The 12,247-nt window shown below is 37.4% G+C and overlaps 1 protein-coding gene across 1 annotated transcript; it reads left to right on the forward strand.

The window, feature by feature from the left end:
• The first annotated feature begins 266 nt into the window (after window positions 1–266).
• On the forward strand, window positions 267–8,300 carry STX16 (syntaxin 16). The gene is made up of 7 exons (XM_010291931.1): window positions 267–368; window positions 1,515–1,655; window positions 2,191–2,353; window positions 3,296–3,387; window positions 4,562–4,699; window positions 5,237–5,317; window positions 7,569–8,300. The coding sequence occupies exons 1-7, from the start codon at window positions 276–278 to the stop codon at window positions 7,671–7,673; spliced, it is 813 nt and encodes a 270-aa protein (XP_010290233.1). The 5' UTR covers window positions 267–275; the 3' UTR covers window positions 7,674–8,300.
• The last annotated feature ends 3,947 nt before the right edge of the window (window positions 8,301–12,247 follow it).

The raw sequence follows: 12,247 nt of genomic DNA on the forward strand, positions 1-12,247 counted from the left end.
ATTTTCTCATTGAAAATCTGCTGAGAATTTATTCTAATAGTAACTTTGATCTTTCAGATCCTGTAGGAAGTGGGACTCTTGATTGTCATTAGCATATAAGCACAAATGAGATGTGGAGCTTGATCATACCTGCCTCATGCACAAACACATTTTTTAGGTTAATTTTTATTGGAAGGCATACGTGCACTTTTTTCTAATGCTCAAGGATTTGTATCTAATTTGAGTAAAATTAATTTGCTGTCTTTTATTGCCTTCTGTAGCTTGCTGATGATCGTATGGCACTGGTATCGGGAATAAGTTTAGATCCCGAAGCAGCAATTGGAGTAACAAAACGCTTACCTCCCAAATGGGTTGATGGAGCAGATGAAGTAAGTTGTGTGGCGAATCCAACACAGAGTTTGATTTCTCGTGCAAGGATTTATAGTGTTGTCAGTTACACTCTCAATGCTGTAGGTTTTATGATAGAAGTAGTATTAGAAGAAAGATTAAAACTAGTTTCCTAAATTGTTTAGAGGACAGTATCAGGCAAGCTGTGACTTCTTATCTTGAAGGATATATTGCATGTGAAATAAAGGGAGATTATCTAGAGCTAGAAATTCCAGGAGACTGGGTTTGCATCATCAGTGGGAGCACAGTGTTAGCAGTACACTGAGACCATTAGGATAGACATGCTATAGCTGAGCGTTTAGACGTGAGACTGCAGAAAGGTCCTAAAGCTCTTAGCAAAGCAAAGTTGTTCTCAGTTTGAAACCTAGAAGGAAGGATACAAAAAAATTAGCACTTCCAGTGGACTTTGAACCTGTTCAGGGGTCCAACTGAATAGACCCTAAAATGGTAGAGATTAGCAGTTTACTACTTGAAAACAGAAAATGTTAGTATCTTCTAGCAGGAGAATTTTTCCTGCCTAGGGAGTATTGATGCCTTGCAGGCTATAGAAATATGTGGACAATATGAGGGAATGATTCTGGAGCCAAGTTATTCTTGACTTTCAGCACACATATTGGTTCATCAGTTTGTGTGTACGGAATCCATTCTGCAGAAAGGTGATCAGTCTCCTTTTTACTATAGTAATAATCATCCTTACAGGTTTATTTTTAGTTACTTGTTTGGAAACATGTCATTTAACCTCTCCTGTTAAGTTCAGGCTAGTCAATATTTGACAGAGTTGAAAGTGTGACCTGAATTTTCGTCTGTATTTTTGGAAGTTGGGTAAACATTCTTACTATGATATTAATTATTCAATGATAAAAATACTATTCCAACTTAATGAAGCATATTTGAAAACAGTAGTCTTGCCTAAATAAGAGTAGATTTAAAAAGTAGCAAACTCAAAGTATATGAGAGTATTCAGCTACTTCTTAGTTAGCTTTTTATCTATTTTTTTCAATGATCTTTGGTCTGCTTTATATGTTACATAGATCTCCTTCAATGATTTTTGTTTAGCATTTGTCAGAACCTTTTCCTCTGAAACATTAGTCACTTCCCTTTCTTCGTTGTTGGATTTTCTGGTTTAGATTCAGTATGATATTGCCAGGGTTAAACAGAAGATGAAAGAATTAGCCAGTCTTCATGATAAACATCTAAACAGACCAACACTGGATGACAGCAGTGAAGAAGAACGGGCAATAGAAATAACAACCCAGGAGATCACACAGGTACAGACTGCTTTCAATTCTAAACCTACAGTTTGACATATCTGTAATGCATCGTGATGAGGCAGTGGCTTCCTTCGAGTAGAGCATTTCTTTTGTAATCAGTATTACAGTGAGCCAGCAGTCCTGGGCACTCTGCTCAGTACTGCATTCTCACTGAGTCACTTAACCTCCCTGTTCTTTTATTTACCCGTTTGCTTTTCTACTTGGAATAGGATTGGGAGACTTGAGCAAATCACATTTACGGGTATCTCAGAGAAATAGAGAGATATGTATTCTAAGGCTTCTGGTCCAAGCAGTTATAATGAAGCAAATGTCTTTGGTCAGAAGTAGTTGTGTTACTCTGCTGCCTGTTAGCTCTAAGTTGTTTGTTCATCTATGTTCTGTGTTTTCATACCTTTTTAAACATTGCACTGGGCAATAAATTAATTTTAAAAATCTAGAAATAAAAACATGTTTTCCATTTGGAACTTTTGCAATATGATATTTAAAGTGTGTGTTGCTGTATGGTTTTTTACTAATGGAATTGTTTTCTCAGTTATTTCACAGATGTCAGAGAGCAGTCCAGGTCTTGCAGAGCAGGTCACGTAGTTGTACAGAACAAGAAGCACGTGTTCTCAGGAATGTAGTGTCTTCCTTAGCACAGTCCCTTCAGGACCTATCCACCAACTTTAGGCATGCACAGTCTGACTATCTCAAACGTAAGCATAAGAGATACAGTTAATACATGGGCACCTTCTGTAGAAACCACTAATTAAGGTGTACTTGTTTTCTTGGTTGGGAAAACTGAAGCACAGAAACGTTAAGTGATGCACACATATTAGAGTGGAGGTTAGAATTTGGGAGTTTCTGGTTCTCAGCCCAGGTTCAAACTGCTTTACTTTTTCATATTGGAGAAATTTCATAAGGAGAAATTTCATGGTTAAATGTATCAATGAAACCAGTGTATTTCATCCATCCACATTTTTAATGTGTCGTTGCTTCTCAAACTGTGGTCTGCAAAGATACTTCTGTTACACTGGTGAAGCAGCTATTAGTCTTCAGACATGATACCTGCCGTTGATTGTAGTCTGTGGTAGATTAAACTTCAAAAGGTAATCTGTGATGAATTAAAATTCTGCATCCATAAACAGATCGGAAGTGGAATACCCTCTGTTTAAAACGCTAAAATTGTGTGCAATTTTACTTTCAGCTAAGTAAGATTATCTTAACCTTGGAAGAAACCTACAAAAATTTGATCTTCAAATTTAACACTGATGTATTTCTTCCTCCCATAGTATAAATGTCAGAGGTGGAACTTAGAATCACAATTCAGATGAGGGATGTTCCTGAGAGAATGTGTTAGAAAATAGCCTGGAGTGATTACATTTTAAGGCTCTTAACTTACCTAATTTTTTTAACTTCATGGAACATAATGACTTAAAATCACTGATTTATTCAGAGTTGTGCACGTCTGGTTGAATTTTATGCTTTGTTAAATAGTAAGCCTATGTGACAGTTAAAATTTAGATACTGCTTTTTATGTCATTTATTAGGCTGATTTTTTTTTTTTCGTGCTTTCCCATCTGGTGCTTCAGACCTTACTCTTACTCTGATTTTAGTGTGCATAAATATTATGCTCAAACATAGTTTATCTTTTACAGGCATGAAGAATAGAGAAGAAAGATCCAAACACTTCTTTGACACTTCAGTCCCACTGATGGATGATGGGGAGGATGATACACTTTACGATAGGGTAAGTTAAGATATTATTACACAAATTCAATACAAAGAAACTTTTTAATGTACCTTTAATCTTAATATGAAAATATCAAACACCAAGCTACATGGAAATTCTATTTCTGCAGATTTGTGATGCATTTTCCTAATTAGTATTGCTGTTGCGATATTAAGGTGATTGTGCCATTAGCCTCAGCTTTGCAGTGTGAGGCAACTCAGTTTGACTACTGAATTCTCCTCACGTTACTGACAAGGGACTAGAAGATCTGTAAAGACAGTGCTGTCCTTTGTCACACCACCTTTCTGGGCAGATGCAAGAGTAATTGTTAGAAAATTGTGTGATTCTGAGCTTGAGTGGAATGTGGCACTCTTTAAAGTTACCTCTGAAGTGTAACTGAAGGTTTTCAGTATTACAGATGGTTGCACATAAAGGTGTAGTGATTTGTTTCTGCACAGTTAAGTTGGTATGTTGTACAGCAGTACCAGATACCCTTCTTTGGTTTACTCTGTTACAGAGTTTGGGGATACTGCATTTCTAAGCACTGGTGGTATCTCTTCTCTTGCATCCTATCTAATAGTGCTGTAGAATACTCTGCAGTAATGCTGTAAACTGTAATGCTTAATGTTTAACTGAAAACTTACACAAGAAGCCAAGGTAGCTTTTCAGCTAACCTTGTGTGTAGAGGTTTTTCATTTATCTCTGTGTATGAGTAGTGGGGGGAAGGATAGTTGTGAACAGCCTTGGGAGACAAAACCAGTAAGGTCTCTATAGTTTAAAACAAAATCAGGATTGCTGCTGTGTCTTCACACATTTTAGTGACCACTGACATTATGGGACTTCCTGTAATGCTGATCAATCAGTAGATACTCCATAACTACAAGACACATGTATTGGTTTTGTACATCAATAAAAATGTTCTTTAGGACAGATCTTACTTTTAAAAGTTGTTTATGTGTTCAGGCAGGATGCAAGACTTACATTTTCTCTGCTAAAACTATAAACAGCTGTCCAAGTTACTTTAGTGGCCCTGAAACTGTTTTTAAAATACAGTAAGATTTTTTTTTTCCTTAGGTAGTTGTCTACTGTGAAAAATTACAAAAGGACTGTTATGTTATGAACTCTTATAATACTTAAAAGTGTTTTCATGCTGCTAGTGTTAGTTCAACATCTAAATCTTTTATTTCAACAGGGTTTTACAGATGACCAGCTAGCATTGGTGGAGCAAAACACATTAATGGTGGAAGAACGTGAAATCCGTCAGATTGTACAGTCAATCTCCGATCTCAATGAAATATTTAGGGACCTGGGAGCAATGATAGTAGAACAGGTACATTGACATCACAGTGTTAGTAAGAAATTAGGAGATTCCATGTAGTGGTAAGGCTTCCAGACTCTTCCTGTTCTAACATCGTGTTTTCATCTGCTTCTCACTTTTCCAAACTTACCTCTTCAGGCTAAGGTTTCCTCTGCTTGAAATCTGCCAGAAGATGAATTAATGGGGGGAAAAAAAAATTCAACTGGTTATGGGTGTTAGACTAAAAACATAGAATGCCAAGGTTCTGGTGGTTATGTCTCCCAGAGGTTCAGTTTAGGCTAAACGTCAGCCAAAAGCACCTGAACTGGAAGTAAGGTGATTATTAAGAGATGCGATGTGAGGTGGTGACAGAGCTGTCAGTTAGGCATTGAGCAAGGAGATAATTTATTGAAGTCCCAACTAGCTCTTCTGTAAAAGTTCATAGTTTACATAGTTCATTAGCTGTTTGCCGTGAGCATTGTTAATTACTCTACTGCTCATAATAATAATAATGGCTTTATGAAGTTTATTTAGGTTCAATTCAGTGCTCATTCTCCCCATTTTATTTAGGGAACAGTTCTAGATAGAATTGACTACAATGTCGAACAGTCATGTATGAAAACTGAAGAGGGTCTAAAACAACTACATAAGGTAAGCTGACAGAATACTTAAGCTGCTTTGCATATTTAATAATCTTCTATAATTTAATATCCATTTATTCAGTCTTTTTTCAGTTGGACATCAACCCTTTTAGAAATGATTGCTGTACAGTATAAATCCAACTGTATTGTAGTGGGAACTTTCCATATAACTTCTGCTAATGTTGTGCTTGCTGCCTAGGGTTAATTTCTTAAATAACTTCCTGGGTATCCAGGCAATGTGCTTTGATCTTCATATTGCTGACCTCATGGGACCTATCTGCAATTCCTTCTCTGTTTTGAGAGCCCAGCACTTGTGAAATAGGACTGGTTATGGAGTACCTCGTTATAGATTTCAGTCAGTTGATATATCCTTGTTTAAAAACCTTATCTCAATAGCGTAAGCAGCAAGAGTCATTTTCAATGTTTTCTCTTGCCATCTGGCACTTGTTAGAAGTTAGGTCCAACCTTATGCTTTTAATGTGAAGCTTTTACTATGAATGTCTGGAAAGTTTGGATTGGCAGCGGAACAGAGTTTTGTGGTTGTGTTGTTGGCTTTTTTGTTTTGTTTTGATTTTAAGCTAAGTTCTGACTTGTCAGCTCAGTTCAGTCCTTCCATTGCTGGAAATGCTTATGTAAAAGTCTCAAAGTAAAACATTCTGTTTTGGAAATGTGGACATCTTATTACGACACATTCAACTTCATATTATGGTAGACTTCTAATATGGACAGCAAAAATGTGCCATTTGGGGAAAAGCGAAATAAATTGGTTATAGATTTATTCTTGTTATACATAAAAGTAAATTGGGGATCACTAAAATAATGCATTGACCATTGGTGAATGAGGCTTAAAGTAATTGCAAGCAATTTGCACAAACTGAACTGGAAATAAATGAATCTGTTGGAATCAATGCTATATCTACTCTAATGGCAGTTAATGAATTGTCAGCAAACACCTGTTTGGATTGCTGACTAGAGTATGGATTTTTCATGCAATATATACTTGTTTTCAGTACAGCATAGGAAGTTTTTCAGCTATTGTGGAAGACATACAAACAGGTCTGAATAGTACTATTAAAGACAGATACCCTGCTGTTTCTAATATGGTTGGTAACTTTATTCTGATTTAATATCTATAATGTCAGTTTTCTTTTCTGTTTTAATTGGCATGATTATTACAAACTACTGAGACAGCACTTCCACAGAAATTGCATTAATTCACTGCAGAAGTCTGGTGATATGAATCACTAGTTACCAATTCCTGCTTCACATGAAAATTGCAATCAGTTGTGATACTTTGGCAGGCTTTGATACTTAAAGCCTAATTAACTAAGTAATCGCAGTAGTTGCATGTTACATCGTTTCAGGTCGAAAACTCCTCTTTAGCACATCTGATAATAAGTAATTACTTTCCAGGGACTATAAGGGAGAAGAATTAATATCTTTTTCCCTTTAAATCTTGAAGGTTTATTAATTTAAAAAGACTTAAATTCAAGTTTTGTTTAGCTTCTATTAGCAGACTTTCATTTGGCTTTTGGAGAGCTTTCTCCATGTTGCCTCCTTTTAATTCCCCTGTGAAAAAGAGGAAAGGGATGAGAAAATGTGGTTAGAAGAAAGAAGGAATGAAGCAGAAAACTGAGAACCAAATCAAAAAGAAAGCTTTCAGTTCTAACTGAAATTAAATGAAAGTGCACAGCAGAATCAGGTACAAAATGCCTATTAAAAAATGAAGTTTTGTTGTGAATTTCAATGTCCTTCAAATATAATACAGGAATCTTATATTGGCAAAATGAGTTCAAATGTCTTACCCACTTTTCCTGTTTAGACTTTCATTTTCCTGTTCAGACTTTCACATAGCCAGTTGTCTGATCTTGTTTCCATGGTCTTCATAGCTAAGTGTTCTTCCGAATGAAGTATCATTCTTTTGTGTAGCTCTTGTGTCCTCTGGAGGCATAGGGCCCTCTCAAGGACTGCTGAACAGAAGTCACAGTAAGGTTGCTTAACCAACGTGAGGATGCATTCTTCTTTATAGAGTCTGCTGCTTCATATGGATAAATGTGACTTCAGTGTACACGTACCTTCGCTGAAGTCTATGGTGCAGACCAGAGTTATTTTGTGGGAGTTGCTTGCAATATACATTGTATGAAATGTCAAGTACCGAAGAACAGTTGAGATACATGTACTTCACTTACACTAAACAAGAGTCTATACTTTGTGGCTTTGTGGAAACCGAAGTACTAACTCCTTCTTTTCTGTTTCTATAGGCAGAGCAATATCAAAAGAAGAATCGGAAGATGCTTGTTATTTTAATTTTGTTTGTTATAGTAATTGTCCTTATTGTTGTTCTTATTGGTGTAAAGTCACACTAGGTTTCACTTCATTTTCTTATTTTTGGAGTTTATGTGAACTTTTTTCCCCAATGTGAATGGATGGACCTGCACTCCAGAAGGCTGCCTTTGAATGTATAAGCCCTTGTGGTACAAAGTCTGTGCAATGTTTCTGTAGAATTCTTCAAAATATAAGTTTGGTGATGTCAGGTGTTTGTAAGGATTATATGGAAAATGTCAGGAAATTTGATGCTCCCCCACAAATAATTTGGTGCTCTGTGTAGAGGTATTTGGAAACATAGTACTTAAACTTCAATTTTGTAATTATTTTTACCACTGAGTACAGTAATTAGTGTGTTACTGTGAAGAAAAATATGTTGTCTTCTGCAATCTTATGTCACAATTGTTACAGGCTTCAAATTTAAACCATGTTACTGAGTCATGGGACTAGATAGCAAAAATTGATCTAGATGTAAAATATGTTGAGGCACAAAAATGTTTGACTTCATTTCCTTTTTTCCAGACTCAAAAACTCCAAAGAACTGGATAGACAGCTAAAAAAAAGCAAGCTTTTAGCAATCAGAACCTAATCCAACCCCTGTGATCTTAATTTAGATACAGCACCATTACTAAGAATCAGAGTAGTACTTGATCTTGTAAATAACAAGATTTAATCACTGGCATAATTTAACACATTTAGTTAATTAAAAAATTTTCTGAGCTTGAGTAATCATGGGAATGTTTTTCTTCACCAGAATGATCATATATATTCTTTCCTGTACAATTTCTTTAGTTTGAAGTACAGACGTTACATTAAAGCAGTAGTGAAGCTAAACCTAAAAAATGGAGAATTCTCATTTTGGCTTTCTATTCCATCTGACCTACTCTAGTGGGTCTCAGATGTTTCATGCTTTAGTTATTAAGCTGTTTATTTTACAGTGCATCTGTCCATATGTGTTATGTTTAGTGTGACTTCACTACAGTATACATTACATCCATTTTCCCTGACAGAAGATTATTTCTTTCAAATGCCTGCCTGGAAGAGGATGTGTATATGGTCTTTTACTGACCGTGAGAGATGTCATGCAAGTGACATGTTACTAGGCCTTCAGTAGAGAATTGGGGGGGGGGGGGGGGGGGGCAGTGGAAAGCTTTGCTGTAGGCCATAAAAGAGAAATTAGGGCAACATCTAAGTAATAGAATACTCATTATTTAATTCAGGCCTGAAGTGGTGTGCAATTGTAGAGGCCTTGCCTTAATATTTTTAATACGGCTTTTCTGTATGGATTTTTTTTTTCCCCCAAAGGGACTGTAACTTACTTCCTTCATTTTCTGACAATACAGTGCTCCCCATAAACTTGCAGAGATGCTCTGCTCAGAGCCCTGAAGTGCAGTTTCATAGTACCATGATATTAATGTTGCATATGTTGCCTGCCCTGAGTTTCTGTACTCTGTACTAAGGAGGACTTAAGATGTGGCTTTAAACTGACTTGGTCCAGGAACGGACCTGAAAGCAAAGACTACAAAGATGTGAAAACCTTGGCTTTTTGTGTGGCTTATTGTGAAAAGCTTTGTACCACTCGTGTTACCTCTGGACAAAGGGGATGTTGAACTTCCAAAACCGCCAGTTCAAACCCTTGATTAAATTCATGAAGTAAACTGTTAAAAGAAAGAATGATGCTTTAGTTGGATGTGCAGCTCCCCTGTTCTGGTAATAGATCTTTTCAATGATTGTGAGTAAAACTACTGTCTCCCTAGTGTGCTGTCTACATCGGTTGGTGTGAAGCAGCATATTGCTATAATTTAATATACTGTATTTGCAACTTTCTAACATGAGATCGTGTTATTTATTTCTGTCTTGACTGGTGCTTTTGACATTTTATCATGGCTAATGAATTCAAAGAAGTAATAAAACACTTCCAATCTAATTGGGCAATTCTTTTTTTTTTAAATGTATAAAATGAAATATAGTTGTGGGATGTTAATGTGTGTCTATATATTCTTCATAATTAAATGAAAGCAGCAGTGACATGAAATATCTTTGGGGAAAAAAAACCTTTCTGAAGCACAATGTAACTTGCACTGTCAAGAGTTATTTGCCCATGAGTTATGCCCATGGTATCTTAACTCCCCTGAAGTAACTGGCTACATATTTTTCTATCCAAATTCTGTAAAAGGAAATGCATTTTTAATACGCATCAGACAAGAGGTTAAACTCAGTTGTCAACTGTCCTGTGCAACTTGAGCTGGAATTTATTGAAGCCGATTATATTGAGGAAAAGAAAACCACAACAGGCTTCTAAATCATTACAAATCAGTCTAAATAACTATCAGCAGCCAAATTGAACCCTTATGCTGTGCTCTGTAAGAGTATCTCCCCATGGCATGTTACAGAAGGGGTACTATGTGTGCCATTGGGTAATGAAAGCCCAAAAAAGCCACTGCACTGAGAAGTACTTGGCTTTAATAGCGGCTGCTGCCTACTCAGGTGTTACAGGAGTAAGAACTGCCTGAACCTACTGTCCAGCCCTGTAATCATACCTGTATTCTGCTGCAGAGAAAGCCGGTACGCTGTTTTGCAGGTTGTGGCCTCTCTCTGATTGCTGGATTTGTTGTCTTGGCTTGTATTGAACCTCTGATTCCTTACAAAGGAACAGAACAGCATGGCTAGAGCATCTCCCAAGAATCTGTGGCTTCTCATCTGATGCGAATGACCTATAAAGCTGTTGGCTTGTACAGAATTTCTCCATTAAAATGCATGCAAGCGTGCGCAACGGAGCTGCTACTTGTTAACAGAAGTTAATTCTAGTGACACGTGAAAATGATGGTATTAAAAGCACTGTAATAGCAAATTTATTTCTACTGCAAGCCTCTAGAAACTGAAAAGTAAAGCGGAAGAATTAGTTTCTTGGTGACTTTTGGAATGTGCTAAAAGTTTGAATGAATAGAATTGATGCAGTGTTCACCAAGGCTGCCTAGATTGTACTGATTTAAGGTTTACTTTTATGAAACGTCACAACACAAAAGAGTGTTAACTCCTTTGCTTACATCCTTTGAAACCTTGCTTTGGTACAGCCTTGCAAAATGTGAGTTCTTGGACAGGTGATGGTGAAACTGATTTTGTTGAGGAAAAGCGTATATTTACAATCTCAACCAAAAAAAAACAGAAAAACCCCAAACCCAACAGCATTCCTAGATAAAATTCATTAAAACAGGGAATCTATTATTTTGCATATTAATTATGATGGATTATGTTTGAGTGGCTTGATTCCATAAATACTTGTAGAGAATCAATAATTGGAGTGGCCACGGAAGGTTGGTCCGTGCTGCAGCCTCCACTGCAGCTCACACAAGTAGCAATGTTTGCAGCTGCTGTTAGTGGAATGTACGTAGGAAGTTTCTGTACTGTAGATAGAATTGATTTTCTCACTTGGTCTATTGCCTCGACTGAGACCCTGCCCTGCTCTCCTTACCTGCAGTGAGGGAAGGATCAGGGCTTGGATGAGCATTTCCTACTGCTTTCAGATAAGGTGGATTTGGGGACAGCGCTGTACTGATACTCATGCAGCATCAGGAATAGCAGAATTTGTACTCAGAGGTTACTGCCTGGTAGAGTCTTTGGAATGTCTCAATCCTGAAATAATTGCTGTTATTGTCATCATCTCTTCCATGCTGTCCATATGTATTGGAATAATCGTGAACACCTAAACAGTTTATTGTTCTGTGGCTCAGTGAAGAGGCTCATAAAAGTTGGAGCTCATTTATTGAGTTATCCCATCCAGTCTGTGAGGATGCATGACTGACCCCTGCAACAGATTTTCCTGGATCTTTTATTCAGGGTAATTTTAAATATGTCAGGCAATAAAGTTTCATAATGTCCCTTCAGAGACTGAGTAGGACCTTACTCTAAGGAAGCTTTTTCTGGAATTCAGCCTGATTTTTTTTTTTTTTTCTTTTTAGATGTGTTTCCATTGTATGCATCAGCATTCACTTTTCCAGTATCAGTGGAAGTGCACTCCCTTTCTGAAGTTCAGACTTTCCTAGCTTTCCTAGCTGTAGATCAACAAGTATCAATCCCCTACTTGGGGAGGTGCTTGGCAAATATATGTTTCTAGGATAAATACCCTATTATATTTAATATAATAATACCCTATTATATTTGAAACAAGCATTTACCTGTACTATTAAAGCTGGTGTTTGGAAAACGTTTTTTCTGTTTAGTGAATCAGAGGCCATTTTGGCCTTTTTTCCTCTGTTTCTGGAATGTTTTTTAGATGTACGCTTTATCGGATACCTAACTTCAAGAGGAATTCAGCTTCTCCCGTGTTTATCCCTATGGAACTTAACACTTTCAGAATGAAGCATCTCCACACTGAAGTGGTATTCTGGGGGCCAACGCGGACTTCCAGCTTGCCAGAAGCCCACGCCGGTGGTGCCCGCAGGTAGCGGATCAGCACTGAGACCCTTCCCTGCGCATCGCACGCTTTGCACAGCCGCGCTGCCCTGTATTTGCTTCCATTCCTGCCCGTGGCCTGTGAAGCTGTAACACCCCCGACCCACTCGGGGTGTCAAGACAAAGCCCCGGCACAAGGCTTTCTCCTCGCCCAGTGCAGGCC

This window comes from Phaethon lepturus, unplaced genomic scaffold, assembly GCF_000687285.1.
Source record: "Phaethon lepturus isolate BGI_N335 unplaced genomic scaffold, ASM68728v1 scaffold36217, whole genome shotgun sequence".
In the NCBI taxonomy this organism is placed as follows: Eukaryota; Metazoa; Chordata; class Aves; order Phaethontiformes; family Phaethontidae; genus Phaethon; species Phaethon lepturus.